Below are 24,292 nucleotides of genomic sequence, written 5' to 3'. Positions count from 1 at the left end.
CTATTTGTTTGACTCTCCCATCCTTTTACCTCGGGGGGGCGGAAAAAATTGCATGAGACAGCCGTGAGATACGGTCCGCTCCTCGCTTCCTCAGGACAGCCATCGATTCCGCGAAACAGCCGGAGGAATGGACGGGGACGAGACAAATGGATGGCGGTGGACGTCGGGGGATCATTGACCATAACTCAATGAGATTAAGTCAATTTGTACAGTAAAGACTTGGAAGGATGCCCAGGCTTGTTTGCTGATTAAATATAAAAATACTATCAGGCATTAGGTGGATCCACGAAGCAGCATCAGGAGAGCAAACCACAAGATATTTCTTTCCAGACAAAGAGCTGACAAAGTCAAAGCCGGATCACGTCTGCCATTTTGGTTCATGTAAATCTCCTCAGCCTGATCTCCTGTGGACTCAAAGCAGCCGACATCAGCGCAACCTCGAAATGATTCCCCCTGATTTGTGGAAGATGAGATCTTTACCGTATGTACTGCGCTCGTCTCTCTCTCGAGTCCACGCTCGCATGCACATAAAGATGCCGTCTGAGAAAGAGGGACATCGGCCGGCTCCCAGCGCAGCTGCAAATAACACTGATGTGGCGTTCCAAAATGTCAGCGTAGCGTGCAGAGAAACCACTTCCTCCTCCTTGGAAGTATTCACGAGGGAGGCTCGAACCGGCAAGAAAACGATGATTTCACAAGTCTGATCGGATTCAATTTGTCTCCCAGCATTTCGGTATGTAAATGAGCCCTTTAGGCTGCGCTGTGCATGATGCATCGGGTGACTTTTGAATAGTTTCGTGTCATAAATTTCCTTCTATGCACGTCCAAACCCTTCCGGGATCGTCTGGCGTTTCCATTACAGGCGTTTGCGGCAGCCTCACTCAAACCGTCCGTCTGATAGGAGTCAATACATGCTGGATGGATTTCCATAAAACAGGTACGCCAAAGGAGCTGTAAGTTTTGCAGCAATCCGCAGAGTTGACTGCTTTATGACCGCGATCGCAGCGAGCAGCCCCAAAAGGGAGGCATCGCGGTTGAACGGGAAAACAGCCGAACACGTCTGGATGAAGACGGGAGTCGCGCCGAAAACTGGGTGTTTATCTGTTTATGCGTCTCTTGGTGTTTTCATGAAGTCCTGCCATAACGGACACGTTCAACCCTGAAATTCTGCGTGGTTACATGACTGAACTGAACCGGAGCCATTGAGAATCAGCCCCGATTCGTCCAGTCCGCCAGAATCGTACGCGTCATCAAGCCGATGCTCAAAGCGCTGTTGGCCTCCATGTTTGACAAAACGCGGGGCTCTTTTTCATTTTCCTTTTTTAATGCCGTTGCCCCTCAAACATCCCGAGTTCACCGCTGGTTGAAAGTGAAAGAAGAAGCGGTTGAATGCATTCTGAGCGCCGCACACCTGGCTAATGGTGTGCACGTCGGATTGTCGCTGTTGGCCAGCTTATGTCACATTTTTCTTCAACGGTGCATGAGGCCGATTATGCATCTGCTGTCACGCATGTAGAGGTTGGTTTGACACTTTCTGTGAGCGAGTGAGGGCCTGGGTGCAGTGTAAAGGACTCCTCACGGTGCTCCCTGCCTGTTAAATGCCTTCACCCGCCTCTTTGCATCACCTCTGAACACACAGCTTTCCTTTCCTCTTTCTTGGAATGGATCCGGATGCACCGCAGGTCGAGACGTATGTTTTCGAGGATCATTAGCCTTTTACCTCCCTGCTGCACGAACACGTCCTGCACACCAAGGTTTGGATTCTCAAGCTGGTCCTGGTGCAAATTTCCACGACCAGATTTCACGCCCTGAGAGCTTTCTTGTGATGCCAAAATGATGAGCTGAGACAATAAAACTAAAGAATAAGAGCCGAGGAGTGTTTTTCTTTCCTCACATCGAGATAAGAGCTTATCGGCGCGAGTGGAGGAGGAAGATATGGAGGACAAGATGTGATTTAGGAAGGGCAGGAGGGTTTCAACTGTTGTTTTTCAAAATAAAACGGCACACACTCGAGGTTTCTCATGATGTTTCAGGTGCTGGACTGCACCTGTCTGACATCCTGGTTTACAATGGGCCTGTAAAAGTGTCAAATTAAGATCGCTGTGAAGACCAAAAATAAAAGCTGTGACTGTCTTTAATGCTGAGTTCTTTCTTTTTTACAGATTTACTGTGGAAATTAAAACTTTCTGCATGATAACTTTGGGTTAGAGGCTATTTTCTATTTGATTAAAATAATAAATCACAAGCTTCAGATTTCCATCATTAATTGTATTGTTACCTCTTCTCCTTCATAACATTCTATGCCGATCAGCATAATAAAATGCCGCTCTTCATCCGATTAACTCCTGACATTTAGATTTAATTGAATGCCCATGATGAGAGGATGACTCCGGACCACGCTCCTTTTCTTTCGGCCTTGTCCTGAAATGATTTTACGGCCCCTCTTTATTTCCATCTCCAGTCCGCCGTCAGCCCGCTCTCGCCTCCGCGAGCGAGCAATGTTGCAGTGCAGTGAGTTTAGACGTGGAAGAATGTGACAACAGAATGGAATCACGGCGGAGAAATGATTGCATTTCGAGAAACCACAAAGAAAGAATGCTCTGGAGACGGGGCCCGAAGAAGCGGAGCGTTTGTTCGGACTGGTTTGGGATGACAAACAGTGGGCGGCTGATGCTGTAGCTGGAGGGGTTTTCGACGATGGAATCATGAAGTTTATTTTAAGTGAATGCAGTTTATTGTTGGACGCGAAAAATGATCCAAGTGTGACATCTCGGGGTCGAGCTCGTCCTTGCGGCCTTCGAGGATGGATGGCGGCGAGGAATGCTCGCAGCGAGTGCCCCGCGGAGAGGCCGATGAAAAGCAGAGCGCTGGTGGCTCCCGGGCCGGCATAAAGAAGTCGACTTGGCAGCGGAGCCGAGAGTCATGTGCCTCCATTTAAATGAGAAGGCAAGAAAAGGGAAAAGAGACACAGTGCGAGAAGGGGAGGGAGAGGAATACAAGGCTGAGCTAAGAGGGCCGGGGAGGCTGCCAAGCCGAGACACTTGAGGAATGCAACAGCAGCAGTGGCGGCAGCTCTCGCAGTAATACCATTACAGTCAGTGCTATCTGAGTCAGGAAAAACAGCTCAGATAGTCCAGTCAGCAGGTCTAGTAGCCAGTGTAAACAGATGACAGGTACCAGAGAGAAAGAGCGAAAAATGTAAAGTTTCTGCTGGGAGAATCCAACCGTTTTGGTGCTTTTGCGTTCCCTCCATGCGCCCGCAGATTGTTTGCACTCACACGTTGCTGCATATCTCGCGGTCGGAGCGTTTGAGACGCACGTGATCGTTGTCTCGTCTTGTCAAACGTTTGTTCAGTGGAGGCGGCGAAGGCATGTGCTGCGACTCCTCCAGCCCTGGCAGTTAGTTAATAAACACAGGCCTGTCAACAGCTGCCGGTGATGTAATGTGGAACTTCTCCTCACTCTCCTTATCCTCCCGCCCCACCCCGCCTCCCTGACTCCCACCACCACCACCACCCGTCTATTTACAAGCCTCACTGGGTGTTGCTGCAGACTTCCAGCACTGCCAGCACAGATAGTGTGTGTTTTTTAAAGAGTGTGTGTTTGTGAGTGGCTTCCCCCCACCAGTCCTCCACCCACCCACCACCACCACCACCACCAGCCCTGCAACACTTCCAGGGGAATTTACGACAGCATGTTTTCAGCTGCCATCAAAGGAAATTCCACATCATCAGGTTGTCTTCCCAACCAAAACACCCCCGAGAGTCTGGGAACTACAGAGCTGGATACAGACCTGTTGAGTGGAGAGGATCCGGCCGGCGCAGAGTAAGTTTTAGGATTCCTGCTTTTGTTTGTCTGCTGACATTTTATGGGAGGCTGAACAGTTTCACCTCCAGTCATAGTCTGTAAACAGTTTGCAGGAGTTGGTGCACGGCGTGACGAGAGAGGAGGCAAACAGTGCAAAGTTGAGCAAATATAGCATGTAAAGTTTTGGAGGCGTCACGTAACTAGTTAGCTAGTTGCAGAAAAGCTCAATGTCAAAACTTACAAAGTGCTAAGTGAAAAGACTAGCTAGCTTAATTAATAGCCAACTCTCCTAAAAGATGTAGCCACTTTATTTCTAGTTTCACAGAAAAATAAAGGCCTCTTAGAAATGACTTTGCAAATGAGCTAAATGTTGCCGCTTAGCTTGTTAGCTAGTAGCAGCAGAGCTAAACTCAAGCTAGTTAGTTTCCTGATTGTCTGTTGTCACTCCAAAAGATGCAGCACATGTGATTAGTGAGTTTAATTTATTTATTTCAAGATAATGAAAATGTGCGGAGAAGGGACTTTGAAATTGATCTGAATTTATGTTAGCGAGCTATCTTAGATCATTCTTCATTCTCTAAAAGGTGTAGCAGCTTAACTTATTAGCTAGTAGCTTCAAAATGACAGTATGATACTGGAATGACAAATTAAAGATGTAGCTGAATCGTTAGCTAGCTAATTGTTGCACACCCCAACCCCACATCATGTGTAATTAGCTAATTTAATCTATTAAAAAAAAAAAAAAAAAGGCTGAAATGAATGCTAACTTTCCTAGCTGTCTCCTCGCCTATGAGCTTTTAGCTAGCTTCTGTGCATCACAAGTAACAACTTGACAAAGGTGCTAAAAACACAACTTAAAAAGAAGCATATTGTGTGATGTACGTAGCCCTTTCCTGCTAGCTGATTAGCTTGACAGGATGCTGAAATGCATGACCGAAGCGCCCTTATTTGCTGACCTTTCATGGAAAAAAAAAACAGACACACAGCAAGACTTCATGTTTGGTTTTTTTTAAAGCGCTGTTAACGATTAACTGGAGGCTGATATCTGCTGGACTTTTTCTGCACACAGGAGGGAAAACATCCAGAGTGATCAACATGCTGCTGTTTCTCGAGCTGTCGGCGGCCTGCTGATGAAACGCTGCCCACCACATGATGCTCACATACCGAGGTGAAGGGGGGGGGTGTACTGTTGTGTATTTTGATTGTACTGTTGTGTATTTTGATTGTACTGTTGTGTATTTTGATAACGGGTAAAAATCCCTCTGCCCTCTCTTGGCTTTGCTGCATCACCCTTTGTGCCTTGGGGGTATATTTTTCTGGCTTTCTTTTTCTACCTGAAGCGCTATCACGAGAGAGTTCAGCAAGCAGTCACACTGTCGGCCGAAGCAGCAGCAGCGGCAGCGGCAGTGGGAGAAGGTCCCTCGACAGGAAGCCCTTTTTTCCAGGATGTATATTAAAGTATCCAACGCATCTGGTGGGATAAGCTGAAGGGACTGCAGGGACTCCCCGCATGAACAGGATGACGACATTGTATTCATTGTTTTTTTTTTTTTTTTCCACTAGACCTCCACCCCCCTCTTCAGCTCCCCCCAACATTAAATCGCCTGCTAAGTACTGCTGACTAAACAAGATTTAAAGCTGCACAGGCATGTTCTGGCAGAGTCTTTATCATTAAAAGTGTCTGAGAAACACATCTTCCTCTTAGCGGACTGTTTTCCCCCTTTTGTCTCGTTTGACACGATTTCGCTTCGGAAGTAATTTAGGTGTTTGCGTAGCATCGCGTCTGAGAACCGGTCTTCTTCAGTCGTCTCAGCCGGGAGCCCCCCCCTCTGAGCGCCTCTGATTGGACGGCACATCAGTCACGTTTTGACAGGCTTTGTTGAACAAGTAGGCTAAGTCAAATATTGATAATGTACTCTTCAAAGAGGCGAGCATGACTGAGAGGGCCCCGTGCACGTTGTGTCAACTGTATCGCTGTGAAAAAAAGAAGGAGAAGCCCTCTCAGCGTGGAGAGCGTTTAGGAAGACAGAACTGGAGCATCTGCTGATGGTGTGTGGATCTAAGCACAGACGATTAAAAATGCAGAGCAAGGTGTCACACGCGCAGAGTGATTTACAAAATGCCTCACAGTCCTTGCAGTGTGAAATCATAATGAGGAGCTCCTTTTTGTTCGGAGCAAATTAAATAAACAAGAGCAAACGTCGGTCACGTTGCCTTCGCCGTCAGACTTGTTGGCAGAAACACGGCGGTCTTATTGCGACAGTAAGTCAGCTTCCAGGAGATTAAAGTCATTTATTCAGCGCAATTTTTCAACGTTTGCCAGTTTTATTCTTTTATTTTATGATATTTACTGTTTTCCTTTTAGTTTCTGACAAAAGGAGCGATTTCAAGATGTTACTTTGGAGGCTGAGGAGTTGTGATCATCGTGTTCTGGACAGGATATAAATGAGAGCCGATCCAACCTTTTAATGTTATCTTGTCACAATGGTTGGGTCAGGCTCAGGCCCAAAAACAATTTGGTCAGGGTCTGGAAAAGACCTTGTTTTGTCACCAAATTCAATGCTGGAGATTTCCTAACTTTCTCTTCAACAACCATCTTCGTCACCACAAGAACCGTTGAAGTTAAACCAGCGTCTTGTTTAAAACAGCTGGTTTCGTCACCACAACAATGGTCGAAGACGTCGTTTCTGTCACCGCAAAGATGGTTGGAGACGTCCTGACTTCCTGTAAATAACATCCAGTGTCCGTCACCACAAACCCGGCTGGAAATTCCCCAGAAGTCCTCCTTAAAAAACGTCTCCTTTACAAATGTATAAGCGTCAATGCGATACCTGTTTGTTCTGACGCATTTAGAAACCACCCTTCGCAACAGCTGCACTCGTACTGAAGCTGTTTATTCAGCAATGTGTAGGCTGTCCTGTAGTTTGTATAAACATGTTGACACTGGAATCCCTCCCAATAATCTGGTTTAAATACCTGAAAGACACCCAAAGCCTAAGCAAGTATTGTATAGAGCACAGCGTTGATATGGATCCTCCCTTACTGGCAGCGTAAACTCTAAAGGGCCTGTTAAATTGACCTATTAGCCTCGACGCTACGCCTCTCCTTTTCACACCCGTGTGATAAACACTTGAAAAGTTACACTTGTTCTGATTACCAGCACGGTGGAAACACTGATACGGCTGCACCCATGAGTGCACGCTGCAAACATCCAGTAAATTACACTTCTTGAAAAGCTTAATGATCGGTGTGCCGGCAGCATAAAAACAACAACAGCACCAGCGCGTAAAATACAGCTCATTGTTTCAGACGCGGTAATTCCACGTTTGGGCTGTGCCAGGCTACAGTTGGTTCGTGCCAACTGTACCGGGACACATGCAGAGGCAGGACCAGACGGGCCGGCCGGCAGAGGGACTCAAAACATCCGATCGGCATGGACCATCTGTGCTGCTCGAATACAGATGGACCTCTCTCTCTTTCTCTGTGCACATTAAACCCCACATCAGACACTTGCATGCTTCAATTTTCTCTTCAATGAATGGAAAGTAATAGCACACCCCCCTCCAAAAAAAAAAAAAAAAAAACCCCGTCCCCTCCCACTTCCCCCCTAGGCGAATTAAAAGCGCGACTCGAACGTATAATCTTTTCCCGGTCGCTCATTCTTCTCCCCGGACATCATTCAGGGGAAAAAATAAAGAGAGAACTGGGCTGCGTACCGCGGGGGGATGCCTCTGCGCTGACCCCGTTTCAGGCTTCCCCCCTTCATTCAAGGCAGGCGCAGAGCATGGAGACAAAATGAATTGGTTCCTAGGGCAGAGGGGGTGCACCAATCAATGTCCAATCCACCCCCTCCCCTCCATCCACCATCCATTTTCAGGCCCTGGCACTTCCTGGCACTGCTCTTTTTTCCTGGGGTGGCGGCGGGGGTATTGATCATAGAGGTCGGAGTCACTATTTGGCCAAGAGGCTTTTCTTTTTCGGAGACCTCTGTTTTTTTTTTTTTGTAATAGATGTGAGCACTAATTGGAAACTCATGCAAAATGCACGCCTGGAATCCCTGGAAGCTCTCAAAGCCTCCTTCATTCTTCCCCTCCAGATGGCCATTTAAATATTTGCTTCCATTTTTTTCCCCTCTGTCATCTATAGTATAGTTTCATTTCAACAGGCTCTTAACTCTCAAACTTGTCAAATATTGCAACTTGGTCAGCGACCTTTAGTTTCAAGCTATGACGCTATAACTACCCCTCTAGCGTTGGTGTTGAATGTGAAGGGCTCCGTAATAAAAAGTAATAAGCAATGTCAGAGTAGACTTTCAAAGTAAAGGCTCTGCGATTGTTAGCGATAACCACTTTCAACCATTTCATAATAAAGCCAGCTGACAAACAGTTCAAATATTATGACTTTAGGCTCCAACACCATTTGGTTAGGTTAAGAAACAAAAAAGACTTGGTCAGCTTCAGGAAAAGATCCTATTTTTGGTCAAAACAACAACATTCAGTCTCATAACGTAGGCTAATTACGTGATATACCTTGCCTTCATGTAATATACTTAAAAACTAATTACTCTCGACTCGTGGTCACAAACAGGATGCACACACTGCTCTCTGCAGCTAACGTCCAGTGAATGACTCACTCTTTCTACCGCTGGACAGGTGAAGCACTGGCGTCAAACTGACCAGGCTGACGTATTTGACATGTTGGGCTGTTAATGTATAACCCGTGACTGAATCAGCTCACAATGAGAAATAAAAGCTAACGTAGGAAACCTCTTTATTGCACATTCCCCAGCGATTATTCTCCAGTGAAAGGTCTTGTTTCATGAGAGGGTCACGCCACTTCACCCACTTCAGTATCTGCGATTGAACTTATCACGACAAAGATTTTTCTTAGTTGTGGCGATTCTTTGCACAGTGTGAAACGAGGGCGCGGGTGTGTGTGTGTGTGTGTGTGGGTCGACTGTGTTGGGTACAAAGGACGGTATTGTCGCTTCGCTGTGAGTGTGTGGTCTCCCGCAACACTTCCAAAGTCAAAAAGCCAGAGGGTGGAGCAACAGTGTTTTCTTCCAGCAGACCTTTACTGTATGCACGGGATTATTATCGGAGCCCTTTAAGATAAACGTGCCTGTAATGGGGGTCGGTGATTGTAATAAGCGCACAGCTGCCTAATTCTCCCTCCGCTCACAAAGGAACAGTATCAAATCCGAGCCATGACGATCCATATTCATGGACAATCTGGGCTTATTATCACCGTTTATCCAGGAAAAGGCTCGCAGTCTGTTTTCAGTGCAGCGATCTCTCAATGGGTTTTAAGTGTTATCATTAAGCTGTTATCCCCCCCCTCACATTATCCCCGTTGTAGTTTTAGGAGCTGTCTGGGTTCTCCGCGACCTCAGCTGGGTCCTTCCCTTGTTCCTGGAGCAGATGTTAAAAAAGAGAGTCCACCCTCCCCTCCTCTCCGGCACCCACACCAACCTCACACACACACTCACTATCCCACCGCGCCTCCTCCCTTCACCCTGGCATCTAATTAGGCCTACAGCACAAAGACTCCCAGATGTCAGCGTCCTCCTGGCCTCCTTTGATTATATCCTTTCCACCCCACTGGCTGGCTCGCCGACTGGCTGGATGGCCGGCTGGGGGCCGTGTGGACCATAGGCGTCGACGCGTGTCACTCTGCCTCACGTAGGTCAACAGCGAAGCGGTTTAACATATCAGTAATTGCTTTTGGTGTAAATCACTGGGAATCCAGAGGGGAGGGAGGGAAGGGGGACAGTCCTGGATGTGCTGCAGTCACAGGACGGCGGCTGGACGGTCGTAAACTGAGACAATGGAGTGTTTTTAAATTTGCCGTATCTTTGAAAAATGCTGTCGCGACATAGCGCTTGTCACGGCCAGCAGCCGCTAAGTGTTTCATTTGCTTTTAAAATCAAGCAACCGAGAGACATGAACGACGTGTGGACAGTCAACAAGTTTGTCCGCTGAGGGGAAAATTAGCCTCAGCGCTGCCTTTATTAATTTTTTTACAGCTTTTCGACAGCCACTCAAGACTTCCACGCTTCTATGAGCGCCGGGTTCTAGAGGAGGAGATGTTGATCAGCCGGTTCTGTAAAACACATTGAAACACACACACAAAAAAAGAAATGTCTCGCGTTCCAGCAGAACCTCAAATTTAGACTTGGAGAGAAAAATACCGTGAAAAATCAAAAACACAAACTACGTGTAGAGTCCAGACAAACCAAAGCAATGACAGCGCGGTCTTGATGCGTGTCTGAGGAGACCACATAACGGCCTCTTGATCTGCGACCTTAGAAGCCTTCAAGCTGCCACAACTTGGAACAAATGCAGTTCATAACTGTGGAATGGTGACGAATGGCTGATTTACTAGCAGAGGCTCGCCAAATTCAACTCTGGTGACCTTTGACCTCAAATTTTGCACTTCTGCCGTTCTGACAGTGGTGCCCATTGAGGGGACGGAGAGACAGATGGTCCAAACTACAGACGTGATATTTTTTTAGCCTATAAGCTGTAGTGATTAGTTGTCAACTATTAAATGAACTATTGATTGATTGATCATTTTGAGCCGTTGTTTGATGATGTGTTCTGGTTTATTTAGTCTTTTATGACATTAACATGAGCAATAAAAACATTTAAGGGCTGGCTTTTTAATAAATGATCAACATTTTCTTACATTTTATGGACTTAATTAATCAGGAAAATGATCAACAGATTCATAGATACTCTAATTAATCGTTTGTTGCAGCCCTATGTGATTTAATTCCTCCTTCCACCAGAGTATAAACTTATCAAAAAAAGAGCAACAGCCTGCAGAAAAGAACAAGACAGAAGTCGTATTAATTGCTGAGCAGCTAAACACTTTTTAAAGCTGTATGGAAGCAAGATTTTTAGTTTGGAGAGCTTAATTTTCCCTCTTCAGCAAATCTGTATTGAACAGAGTGGTGAACAAAACATCATGGGAGAATTAGCAACACAGTAAAGAGACAATAGTTAGCGCAGCGTGGCTAATTGTAGTGTTAGCAGTAGTCACGCCGTCGCTCTTGAAAACATTTAATATCATCAATTAATGGACATTAAATGGTCGTATTTCAACCTAATTTAAAAGTTTAACAGTTTGGGATTAATTGTGTTTTGCTCGATTTTTCCCCCAAACTATCAAAGAATGTAATTTAACAGATTTTAGCTATTTGTGTGATCCTCCTTTAAGTCTTTTTAACTCATTGACTGATAAGAGAGAGCTCGTCCCTGACTGGCTGCCTGGGTGTTAAATGGCAAAGCATAGATTAGATTTGGAAACAAATTAATGTGGTGTAATTAACGAGGGAAGTGCAGCGGATTATTAATAACTTTTATGTGTTTTTTAATGAAATCAGTCTCCTAATTTTTGAATTAATTCAAATCAGCGTGTTGGAGCTTTCAGTCTAAAGACGGAGAATTATCTGGTTTGTTTGACCATCCGAATAGGTCGGACTTGTCTTGTGTTTACCGACTTCCTTTATCTCCAATGCCCCTGATATCTGCCTCCTAATGTGTTTGCTTAATCTTTATCTCTTCCGATCCATCCACTACCTCATCCCTCGCACTTTCTATACCCTGAGGAAAATTGGTGGCAGTGTTTTTTTCTACGTCTGGTCCGGGCAATCAGGCGCAATGCTATAATCCATTTTAATCATTTACTCTCAATTTCCTATAACTCCCCCTATCTTTGTATCCAAAGGGAAGCCGTGGGCCTCGCTTCCTCTCCTAATCTCCAGCGGAAAGGGACCAAAGCTGAAATGTAATCTAAACACAGACCGGAGTATTTCATCAGACACTTGCACAATTAGTCATTACAAAAGCCAGAATGAAGAGACAGGCAGGACTCTGATGAAGACAGTAGCGTTTCACATCCTGCTCACTGATTAGGCAACTTCCTCATGCGCCTGGATGACCCGAGGGTGTTCAGAAATGGGGGCAGAAGGAGACGGTGTCACGTTGGGGAAATGTAACATCGGCTCTGGGTTAAAAGGTAGTGGCGGCGTGACGTTCGGGCCTCACGTCAATAAGTTTGGACGTAGCATATTGGCAGTGGATGGAATGCGTCACGCTGATGTGTTGGGATGTTTGACGAGCGCTGTCACGCCGCTGAGGCTTCTGACAGGGTGTAACGGACGCAGCCTGCAGCACATGCATGAGGGGCAGCGCGGTTGCATAAGTAGGTTTGTGTGGCAAGCGAATACAAGTGACCTGGAAAAAAAAAAGTGGGATAAAGACAATCAGGGTTATTTTGAAAGCAGATAATAGTGGCACTTAGCAGATCTTATACTGAAGGTGTCACAAGATGATTTGCTAACAGGCCATTCATATTCATACAGGATAGTGTGTAAATGTTACTAGATAATCTCAAAATAATAAGTCTTTCATGTAAAGGTTCACCATTGTGGCCAAAAAAACGATACACAATAGTGTTTTTTAACCATAATATGCACAAGTAAGTCAATAACCAGGAACCAAACTGTCGAAACCTAAAATAAATAAATAAATGAAGTAATACAGGAAGAAATGAAAAGCTCAGTATATAAACTTAAATATGCTGGGCATTGATACATTCATAGGATGTTAAATGAATTGGTATTTATATTGATTTTGGTAATTTCAGTCCGTATGTTTGGATAGTCAACAGGAACAGAAACCTTAAAAAATGATAATGTAATAATTCAAAACATAAAATAATAGACCTCCACCAATCCACCAAGAGTCCCCCTTTAATTCAATCAAGAAAACATGTTGAAATCTGATTTATTCCCTAAGACATTAACTAAAACATCAGGGAAAATGAGAAAGAGTTCCCAGATCCGTGTCTTTCTGTGGGTGTGATGGGGTCCACGCTGACAAACAGGTGAAACCTCCTCGTGATGATGGTTGCTTGATTTACATGGTGTGCTTTCCCAGGAGTCCTCGCTCCCTTGCTTACATAAGACACATCCCTGGGTTTATACACGTCCTACTGCACAGACAGTGTTTCTGACCCTGAGGCGTCCATCAGCCGACCTTTGACCCCTGCCCTCACCAATGAGGAAGTGCTGTGCTTACTCGGTCGCCTCAGAGCAGTGATTCTAAAGCCCGGGGGCTCTTTGTAAAGGAGTAGTATGCGTGAAGTGAAGTGTTTATCTTCTGCTGTGGCCTCAGTCGGGCCAGGTCGGACTGGTTCCCAGCTCTGTTTGGAGAGGCGTAGAAAAACAAAACAGGGGGCTCAAGCTTCGGGGTTCGGGGTGGGGTCGGAGGGTGGGATTGCTTTTGGTGAGAGCGAAGCAAGTAAGATCTCTGTGAAGCCCAGAGAGTCATGACAGGCCCGAGGAGAGGTCCACACTTCCGCTTTTATTCTGGCTCGGATTTCACGAGGAGAGAGAACAGCAACAGAAGAAGATGGGAGAGAAAGAAAAGTAGAGCGGGTACAGCATGACGAGAGAGGAAGACGAGTGCTGCCTCTGCGTCTCTTGACTTTGGACTCTGATCTCCCATAAAAAGGTGAAAGCCCTCCCGACAGCGGAAACCTGACCGACCGGACATGAGGTGTTCCTTGTTGACTTTCTCCCCCTCTCCTTTTCCACTCCTCCCCCTTTCCCTCCCTCCAGGGCTTCCCAGGTGTGTGAATCGCCGCCGGGCAGTGGCAGCATGAGCAGACACCTGGAGAGGAGGGAGCGCTTAAAGAGATTGTCTCTCGACAGCCGACTACCGGTAAGTCAATCCCCAACGCACCGTCTGCTAGGTTGGCCGCTTTGTCAGGAAACAAGCTGTGGAATGTCTCGTCTTGCTGCACTTCATCTCAAAAAAGGAAGTGTTTGGGATTCAAATCTTTAGGTTTGTTGACACTGACACAACCACACCTCCAGAGGAAGTCGTTCATTTGCTGGATTTGTGTTTGTTTTTGCTAATGAGTTACCTCTTTGGTACCCGCGAGGCTTCCCACGGAGCATTTGTTAGCGACTCAGTTTGAGGTCTTTTGTCTCTTTTATTCAAAGTTGGCTAACGCTGCCAATGCTAACCGTCCTCTCTGGTGTTTTGTTTATATCCCATCTGCTGGGAAATGGAAGAAAAAAAAACAAAAAAATGCTTCACTTCCTGTGTGTGTTCAGAAAGGAAAAGATCCACTCGAGCGTGGAGACAATTCAGAACCCGCCATCGGTTCACGAAAATCCAAAAACAGAGATTTCAAGAGTTAAAGGAGCAGTCTGCTCAAAAATGATTATTATTATGTGCTAAGCCTCATGAAGAAGGAAACAGAGACTCCATACAACTCGTTTGGTGTGATCAAAGTCTCCAGACACCTAAATGACTGAATAGATAATTTCTCAGACGAAATGATACATTTATATGTCTATAAGTCCTGTGCTTGTTTAAGCTGACTGTCCATCCCCGACCTCGACCCTCTGCAGACCTTTCACTGTTACCTTTGCAACTGTCATAATTAAGACAGCCGCTACATGTCGCTGCCTAACATCAACCGTGAGTTTGGGTTGTAATAAGCTGCTTTCGTTCCAACCTATACGATCGAGATCCGAGATTTATTTGAAAAGATTTGATATATTTACATGTAAATAAGATCTTTTCAAATCAAATTCAGGATCTTGGGGCTTCTGGTGACTTGGATTATGCCAGATATTTGTTTCATTTCGTTTTTTAGTTATTCGTTCACACTCGTTGAACGTTGAAATCAGTTGTTCGCTCGAAGCTCTGGAAAGCCCTTACTGACTGTGACACACTTCAGCTGGCTTTCCGTCAACATGAGGGTGAGAGCTTTCATTTTTCAGACGTACTGCTCCTTTAACACTGAAATTAAACACCCACACACACCCACACCCACACATCCACGTGTCAAGCAGCAGGGAGAATAAACAGCCTCCCATGACTGTTTGTCAAAGCCGCCGCTTGACTGACAGGCGTTATCTCTGCGCCCGGGCCGCTCTTGCGAATCACAGGAGTGGAAACTTGTTTTTTGGGCTGAGGGTTAACTGAAGGTGAATCCGCTCGCAAGTGCCTCTCTGGAATGTCAAGTGCAGTCATATAGCGGCTGTGTGTCGGGTCCGCGTGGAGAGCGAAGAAGCCTCTTAATTCCCCCTCAGCGCATACGGCGCAGTAACTGCACAGGAAATAATGAATCAAGAGGCTCAAAATAGCACTTTAATGTAGGAAATGTCTCTAATTAGAGGGGGTGTTTCTTCAAAGGGGAGAAATACCCTTAAACACTCTAAAAGCATTAAGTGATATACAGTTAAAAGCTGCCTTTCTGGGGTAATTTTGTTATTTACGGTGGTTTCTTGATGACTGCGAGGCTTTAATGAAGCCGACAGACTTTATTGACTCGACCTGGCTGACTTTATGACTTGCGGCTGACCCGTCTTAACCCACTGCTGACATGTAGGAAAGAGCGCTTAAAGGGAAAGCTCTCGTGCTGCCCTGCTGAACTGAGCTGCTTCTTTCATAGTTCCTGTTAGCTGTTATTTTCATTATGAAATTACTGTTTAGTCTATGAGATGACAGAAATTATGGGTAAAAAGCTGGAAGTGATGTCTTCACATGGCTGCTTTTGTCCAATAAACAGTCCAAAATACAGATTTGCCAGCACAGATGCAGAGAATGACAAGCAGCACAGGTGATTAAAGGTGCAATAAGTAAGAATTTTAGTTTAAATCATCCAAAAATTAGTTAAAGACTCATATGTTTTATGGTGACGTTAGCATGCTAACCAGTGTAGTGTGTCACTGCCTCAAACTGGAGACGAGTCAGTCAAACAGCCAGCGTATGCTGTCTAACATGTAAAAGATACAGACAATAACATCTTCACTCCAACAGGACATTCAAAATTCATCAACCAGTCTGTGAAAAAAAACGTGATGTTGATTTTCACTTTGATTTTGGACTTGAACCCCAAAGTCTGTCAGTCATCTTTTTTTTTACAGCTGCAACATGAGAGTGAATCCAGAAGGATCCTGTTGTTGAGACAAGCTTTTAATGTATAATTCATCCCCACAGCCTCGCAGCCTTGTGAATGTGTAACTTCCAGCGATTACCCAGCGACGTGCTTCGTGCCGTTTTCTTATCCGACGACCATAAAGGCTGATTCATAAAGGCCTCCCGAACATTATATCACTATCATTAATAGTTATTGGTAGCTGGGGAGATTTACTGCCGCTTTAATTGCTCTAATTGGATACACGGCGGCCTGATTTACTGTGCGACTGGAAGTAGGTCATATTTGCGATATGGCTTTATGATTCAGCATGCTCACATTTGTCCACTCGACTATCCATGCATGTATTTTCTCCTCTCTTGTGCACTCATTTGACTTTCTCCCTCTTGTCGTCACTCTCACCCTCCTCCCGCTTTCCTCTATGTCTTACTTTATCTCTTTTTTTTTTTACTCTCTCCGTCCCCACCGCTCTTTCCTCCCTTAATGATTTATTCTCACTCGGGGGCAGCGGGAGCATAAGGGTGCTGGGCCGCTTTAATAGTGGGACATGAGGAAGCCCCGAGCATTTTGGGAAAAGTTCCAGCATAGATCTGGTGGCACTTTGCAGATTTGAGTCTGTGGCAAGTGCAAGCTGCTTTTTTGGTTGGTGTAGCAGTGGCAAGTTTGTTCCCTGAGTCCAATGGATGCAACTCCTGTTCACGTGTGTGTGGCCGGAAGTATCACTTTCAGCATAAAAGACTCATTCCGTTGGTAACACTTAATATAAAATACTTTAATACACAAAAAGCTGTTTTTGTGCTGCGTCAGTGACCAAGACATCATCGTTCGAGCCATCATGGATGTTATTGACCGCAACCAATGATTATTTTCATTGTTGATTAATCAACAGTCAACCGCTGTTTGGTCTATACGACGACAGAAAATGGTGAAAAATGTCGATCAGTGTTTCCCAAAAGCCAGAGATGACGTCCCTAAAAAACATCTTGTTTTTGCCAAAACCCCACAAATATTCAGTCGCCTGTCATACAGAACGAAAGCAACCAGAAAATAATCACATTTGAGGAGCCGGAATCTGAGAATTATATTTTTAAGAAATGACTCCAAGTGGTCGATTATAACCCTGAAATAGTGGGCAATTAATTTAATAGGCATTACAATGACTTCTTTTGAGGCCACTGAGTTTAAACTCAAACTCGGGTCTTTGTCCTTCCAGCGCTGATGAGGGACATCATGTCTCAGGCCCTCGTGGCCCTGCCGGCCCTGGCACAGATAAACCTACTAAGTCCTGTAAACACTCCTTTTCCTGGGAGGATATGAGCCGCCGATACATTTATTTTTTCAGGCATCTGAGAAAACACAAGAGGCGGGTTTGTCCGACATTCCGTCAGACGACAGGCATGAGCTCCCTCCGCGTCACCTGCGAGTGTCCAGCCTCGTCCGCACGCTTTACGTAACGCGGCGTGCGACCTGGACGGTGTGTGCCGCAGCAGTTTTTTTGTTTGCTGCTCACTCAGCTCTGTCACAAGGTTGTCATCCAGAGAACAGTTGGCCTTGTTTTGTTGCCTTCACACATTTCAGGCATTCCGTGTGTCTCATGGGCTGTTCGGATGATGAACCAGAGAGCGATTTTCCACCGGGGACGCCTCTGACAGACTTTCAGCTCACACTGGCGCTCAGACACGGAGACAAAATACCATATGTCAGGCGAGGAGCAGGTAAAATATTTATGTCTGCTCCTCTTTGGATGGATTACATGGCCTGGCTTCATACAAAGCTCCTATCAATCGTCTATGGGTAATTTGGTGAACATGGGGCTTGAATGTCAGTCAGGAGGGCCGCCGCCTCACACATGCATAATGCATCGAGCCGGCATATGTTTCCTCAATGCATGCAGGCGAGGTTTGAGGGAATTTTCCCCAAGTTGTGTTTGCTCCAAAAGCTGCTCAAAGCTGCAGGCTTCCTTCAGACGAGTCATTGACTTTGTGTACGTCGTGAATGAAGCGCACCCTTACTCAGCGTTATCAGGACCTTGTTGGGGTCGGAGCATCTAATCTAGATCAGGTTATGCAGCTCAGCGATGGCCCAGAGTAGCGGCAGTAACAGAGAGTAACTGGGGCACCATTTACATTACATAACCTCCCGTGTTGCTGGGTTGATTCTGTGCCTCTATTTATTTTTATCATTTGATGCCCGCCTGCGGATGAGGCTCTCTTCGTCATGCAGGGACGCGCACGGTGAGCCCGATGGCCGTGGACGGCCTGCGAGCCGCTGCCAGCCGGCTTTAACTAGGTCATGGCAGAAGCTCTGTCAGGGGTCTATCCTATACAGTAAGAGGCTATCACAGGGGGTTGATTCACAGTTTGTACAGAGGATAAAACCGATGGTTTATAAGTGAGGAAACCGACTGAAGCATCATCTGCGGTGCCGGAAAACCAGAGCGTTTCTTCCATTCAGCTGCCAGTGCTCGAGTGGGCAAGTGTGGAAAATAATGCTCGTATGAAATCTGTAGTATGGGCTTGTGTCAGCTATTAGGGTCAGGACAGTCCAATTTCGGGGAATGTGGTGGAACCAACCGCCAACCCCGTCACTGATCCAAAGTGTCTTGTTTTTGTCTCTCATTTTTGGAGGTAAAAAAAAGTGCCATTTATTTCCCCCACAATAATGTCGAATGACTTACAGATGGAGGACACTGATGATTGATGCATCGGTCCAAACGATGAAGAACTGTGTCAGAAAATATCTGGTTCCTTGAGAGAAAAGTTGAAAATATAAGTGAGGTGTCCACTACAACTCCCAGGGTGCATTTCGGTCAGAAACACAAACCAACAGAGTGTGCTTTCTTGTTCAGTTGTGGAGGAATTCAGCAACTTCTTCACAGGGAGTTCAGAGACATTTTTTTTAAAATCATGTAGGTTCTGCGATAATCGAGTCACCAGCCATGTGTGAACACCCTAATTAGAAATACACGTAATGTTTACAAACTCTACAGGTGAGCAGCATCTCCTGCTGTGTGTTTTTAATTTGGAATTTGGCTCCGAGGTTCATCTGCCGATGTGTCTCTCTTAAAGCTGTTTTGCTCATATCTTTAGGTGAAGGCACCCCGCCCCCGTCGCAGTCATGATTGGTGTGGTTCAGCAGCACCTATGTGCACCCTGGCTGTGTTTTTTGGAAAGTTTACAAAGTTTGGTCCAACACAGACGTCCCCTCTCCAACCTGAGATTAAAATCCTTCTGAAATTTGCTAAACAGTACGTCTGTGGTAGTATGTAATCATCTAAAGACACTTCGGCGTTTGCGTCAACATTCAGACTTGGTGATTGCTGGTTGGAGTGGACATGATGAGCGTCCTGTCACTGGATGCTCATCATTGCCAACAACTCTTTACATTTTGTCTTCTCATCTTTCGTCTTTGTCTCATTTCCAATCGAACAAAAGGGCCTCGTGCGCGTCTCTCTTAAGACGTGGCTTCTCATGCGTCTCCATGACCCGTGAAGTAATACTCATCAACCCGAGGATGCCCTTGTTTTGTCTTCCACACCCTTTCCCCTGCCAACAAGTATAAAGTGTGCAGCAGTGCAATCATGCTCAGAGATAATTGATAACAAAAGGCCAAATTGAAACCACTCTGCAGGGGAGGGTTAATAATCAAGTGCTTCACATCACTGATTAAACGCTTGCTGCATAGTTGTGAGTTGTATTGAATAAACAGCATGTGGCAGTGCTTTCCTGTTTATCTCCAAAGTATTTGGGTTTAGCTAAATCCCCCTGGCTTTTGTCAAGCCTCCTCCTCGTATAAAGTCTTTTTTTTTCTTTTTTTACGTGCTGATCTGCTGCCATGCTGTTACATCAGGCTGCAACTTGTTTCACTGGCCCAACAAGACAATAAAATTGTCCCGGGAACAAGCTCCAAAACAGACAAATTAGTTTGGTTTATGCTAAATTTAAGTGCAAATGAATTAGATGGCAAGCCAGCATGGAGTCTGCTTGGCAGGACTGGATTTCCTTCTTCTTCTTCTTCTTCTTCTTCCCTCACAGCTCATTACAGCTGGTTGACACAATGCAGAATGGAGACATAAAACCAAGCAGGGGAGCGAGTTCTGGAGCTGGATGGGAAGAAAATGCTCCGTCTAATCTGATTGGCTCCCACATCGTCAGGCAGACAAACGGAGAGGTTTGATATTATTACTGAGCAGCTCAAACTAATTGAGTGTAATTATACAGTAGAAATCCACCGACAATGCCGTCCTCAATGTGGGCCCCGTTCTCACGCCATGTGCATTACAGGACGCCAAGCTCGGGGGACGAGCGCTCACTCGGCGCTGTCTCAGTGTGTCAGCTTGATTCTTGAGTAACTGGTGTAAAGAGTGGTTCTGAGGCCGAGGCTGATTGGACAATTTGGGTGGGAGCCAGTCGCACAAAAAGATTTACTCCTCCTCTCTGAGCACTCGGTCTCCTCTAGCTTCATCTCGAGCGTTTAAATCAAGTTTCACGGCGGGGGTGTACCAGCCTCCGGACGGGTCTCTGACGGCTCCCTCGGAGCGCAGGTGACATACCAGGCATACCTGGGCTCACCGCGTGGGTAGCCACGGGTCCGCGGGCTGTGGGAACCCAGCAAACTCTGGGACACTTTGAGAGGCAAAGTGTCTCATGGGAAGCTCTCTCATGAGCACGATTACAACCTTGGCTTTTCCCTAGACTCCAGTCTGAAAGCCAGCGGCTTCCCCCGCATCCAACCACACGCTGTGGATAAGACTAAGCGGCCTCCATCCGCTTGTAAAAACTGGTTTAATAATTGTTCAGGCTGTTTTGATACGAGCCACTCGTCTGTTTTTCCAACCTCCACGTAATGAGATTTGGCAGTCTCCTGTTAATACCTTGCCTGTGTTTTTATTGGGGCAATTATATCATATTTTATGGAGCCCGGCATCACGTGTAGTGAAGTTTAATGCCTGTTTGGCGGAGAGATGGTGGAGTAAGGTAGTTTAATGACATAAACCCCGAATCTAACCCTGACGCAGACCAACCCAAACCCAAACTACAACCTTAACACAAATCCTGACCTTAACCTCAGTCCCTTCCTCATCATAACCCCAAACCGAACCCTAACCAGTGATCTGAGCTGAGTTTTGAGTTTTATTTCAGGTGAGGAAATCAGAAAGACCACCACATTTTTTTTTTGCTCTGGGTGATAATGAACCAAGCTTTTTCCAACTGACCTGCTTATTCTCAGCTGAGCATGTGAACCATCCCCTTCTGCTTGCCAATGACATACTGATGTGCACTAATGTGTGCAGAAAATCCTTGACCCATGTCACAAGTTGCGTGTACGCTGCACGCCTAGGCAGTGGTCCTCGGTTTAAGCATCGCATTCGCCTGCTGAGCATAGGTTCACGTCCCGTTATCTGCAGTGACTCAGGGTTTATCGCCTACCGCTCAATCAAAGACACGTTAATAATCAGTCGGCAAATAACAGAGGGAAGCTTTTGGATCTGCTCCAAACTGATTGAGGATGCTTTTTACTTTGCCCAGGGACTTGTGCCAGCTCGCATAATTGGACGTCCATTTTCCCCCTCGTCCAGTGAGACCGTCCTTTGTGCCCCTTTGAGTCAAGGGGCCAATTTCGGAATCCCCTTCCTCCAATCATAATGGAGATCAAAGTTGAAACCGAGGCCGCGTGCGGTCAGAGTCACATGCGTTTGTTCCCCAAATATTTGTGCTTTAGCACCGATCTCTGTTCAGCCTGTGGTTTCCTCTCATAAGAGAGCAGAGACACAGGGGCCTTTTGAGAGGCCTGAAGTCTGCAGAGACAAAGAGAAGACAGTCCTCTTTATCTGACAGTGTTATCTTCTGATAGGATCAAACACTTTGAAACACTCTGCGTCCTCAGATTTGCTCAAGTGGAGGGTTATCTTGATAAGAGAGTCACACTGTTATGGAGTCAATTTGTCATCGTGGTTGAGCTTTGAGATTAATGGTGTCTGTATATAGCTAGACATAAGGCTTTAATTGTGCCAGTTTCCCCCAAAAGCAGCAAACATTTATTTCTTAGTATGAAACACGTTTCCTAGAAATAGATGTTTTCTCAGGTCAAGTCTTCTTCGGGCGGGTGTTGGCCAACATCGGAGCTGTCATTGTAGATCTGTGGCCTTGAATGTTGTTTCTAGTTAGCGGCTTTTTGAGCGACAAATTAGTTTCAAATAGAGTTTGTGTTTCCTCACACAGGTGATGACAAACAGTAACCAGATCATCTCCATCCTAAATTAGGGCAAACTGTAACAGAATTTCCATAAAATTGGTGACAAAAATGTAAATAAATGTTAATTTCCATTTTTTTTTGTAAATGCACAAATTAAAAATGCGCATTAAAAACAGAGGAAAAGATGTAGAAAATCCAATTAACCAGTCGCGACACATAAATAATAAATGAGGAATTAGAAACTAAGAAATCTGCATCATCACAGCCCTTTGCTTAAAGAGTAGATCAGATATTTAGGTTTTAAATTTGGAAACCCTTCAAACAAATCAGTTTTGGAGGTGACAGTATCACACTGATAAGACAACCAGACAATGGTGGATATCCGTTTCCCCTAAGCAACCAAAATCTGTCCATAAAGCCAGAGGGCTTTAGATACCTCTGCCAAGGAGGTTATGTTTTCACCCGTGTCTGCTTGTTGGTTTGTTACCAGGATTACACAAAACCTACTGAGCAGATTTCTACGAAACTTACATGGAGGATGGGTCTCGACCCAGAATAGACCCCATTAACTTTTGGTTTGGATCCAGGAATTTTTTTTCTCATTTTGTGCACATTGCAAAATAGGGTTGTTTATTTTTGTATTTAGGTCGCTGGTGTCTATGAGTGAGCACTGGTCCTATTCTAGTTTTCCCTGCAGTCTGATTTCAGCTCTTCTGGTCAGCTCATTATCCGACAATTGAGTTTGAGTTTACGATGACAAATCTTTACATCAAGACGGTCGTCATTTGTGACCACTGCGCACTAGGACAACTATCAGCAAGGTAAAATATGATTAACGTTAACCCTAACTGTACAACAAAAAATAGAAATGAGCAAATCTTGCGGCACCATTGGCACATTGTCAAGCCACGTCAGTGCGCTGTGGCACCGACTTTTAGAAGTTTGACTTTTATAAAACCACGTAGTGAAAACGGTTGAGCTCATGTTTGCTACTTCTTGGCTCACGAACATGCTGCCCAGGAGCTGTTTAAGAGGTCTAAGCCTCATTTCTCATGAACAACTAATCCTACATATTACATTTATGGACAGCACATATTATTTTTTATTAGCATGGTATCTACAGGGGTAGTCGCGGGATGCACGAAAAATTTACATGCCTATTTTAGAAAACTGAGTGTGATTGATGTGTGTGGATTCTAGTTAACCGACTAAGGTGAGCTGGCAAATGTGCAATGAAAGCAAACGCTCGTCTTCCACCGAACAGATGTGCAAAACACAGTATTATTTTTGGGGATCACTGTGTTGAAACAGAGGGCCGGCCTCAGCAGAGAAACTTGAAACATGATCCAAACACAGTAGAGCTTATCCCAGGGTGTTAACCCCATCCACCTGGCGTGGAAGCTCCCCGTCTCGAGGGGATGTTTGTTTATCATATGCAGACGAGGCACCATCTTTGGCACCGCAGGTTTGGGCAAAGCTGGCAGAGGGCGGCTAACAGGATTGGACGTGCAGATTAAGACCCCAGTGCACAGGGAGTGACAGAGGCTGAGGAGGGGCTGCATCTGTCAGCACCAGGAAGCCCACCTCCCTCACCTTGCAGCTGAGGCGGGACAGGCTCGCTCTCTGGGCTCCTGGCAGACCGGGTGTGGGTGTGAGAGGCAGAAGGTTGGTGGGGTGGTAAGCACGTCCTGTCTATTCTTCTGCACAGAGGCCGCCCTGTGATCACATCCTCCTCATCAGGCGCAGAGCCAAACCTTCAGCTGGGAGCTGAGGGGAGCTCTTTCATGCTGGGTTTTCTCAGACTACAGCTCAGAATGTGGAGGGGGAACCAGGCTTGTTGTTGTTGGGTTTACGGATCTAGATGTCTTTGAGGGTTTTGTAGAAACGGGTATTCACACTCTGATCGGTGGGCTTTCGGGCAAAACAATAGATCACATGAAAGGGGTCGCTTGTAGCAACAAACGCAAAGAGAATTGTCTCCAGATATTACAGCTCCCCTCAGTCCAACGTCCAGTTTCAGGCTTTTGTCACATTGTTTTGCTCTGTGCTGTCTTTTGCTGCAGCAGGCAGCTGTTTTTGATGAAAAAACAAAAAAGAAACCCCACATTTAAATACCTGACAATTTCAGCTTTATAAGATGATAACGTTTCAATGTCCTATCATTTAAGTCTTGTCAAAACAACAGCTGTTTCAGCCACATTTTCAGTCATCCGTCTCTGGAGCATAACCACAATCTGAGACTATTTTCTTTGGTAACCAGGTGGTTTATGTGTCATCGTGCAACCGAATAAACAAATGAAAGTTTGTAGTTTCTTCGTGCTACATT

At 45.6% G+C, this 24,292-nt stretch overlaps 1 protein-coding gene across 3 annotated transcripts in view; it reads left to right on the top strand.

The window, feature by feature from the left end:
* The first annotated feature begins 2,483 nt into the window (after positions 1–2,483).
* LOC119015445 (nck-associated protein 5-like) overlaps positions 2,484–24,292 on the top strand; it is a 143,688-nt gene continuing 121,879 nt past the window's right edge. Inside the window, exons 1-3 of one of the 3 annotated variants that reach the window (XM_037091419.1) lie at positions 2,484–3,825; positions 4,877–4,975; positions 13,436–13,538. In XM_037091419.1, the coding sequence (XP_036947314.1) occupies positions 3,695–3,825; positions 4,877–4,975; positions 13,436–13,538 (333 nt within the window). In that variant the 5' untranslated portion in view covers positions 2,484–3,694. Of the gene's footprint in view, positions 3,826–4,165; positions 4,279–4,876; positions 4,976–13,204; positions 13,329–13,435; positions 13,539–24,292 lie in introns of those variants that run through there. The other 2 variants (XM_037091421.1, XM_037091422.1) reach the window with 2 other exon arrangements.

This window comes from Acanthopagrus latus, chromosome 24 (assembly GCF_904848185.1).
Source record: "Acanthopagrus latus isolate v.2019 chromosome 24, fAcaLat1.1, whole genome shotgun sequence".
NCBI lineage: Eukaryota > Metazoa > Chordata > Actinopteri > Spariformes > Sparidae > Acanthopagrus > Acanthopagrus latus.
The sequence above is the reverse complement of the archived record's forward strand: the minus strand, read 5'-3'. Positions and strand labels throughout refer to the sequence as shown.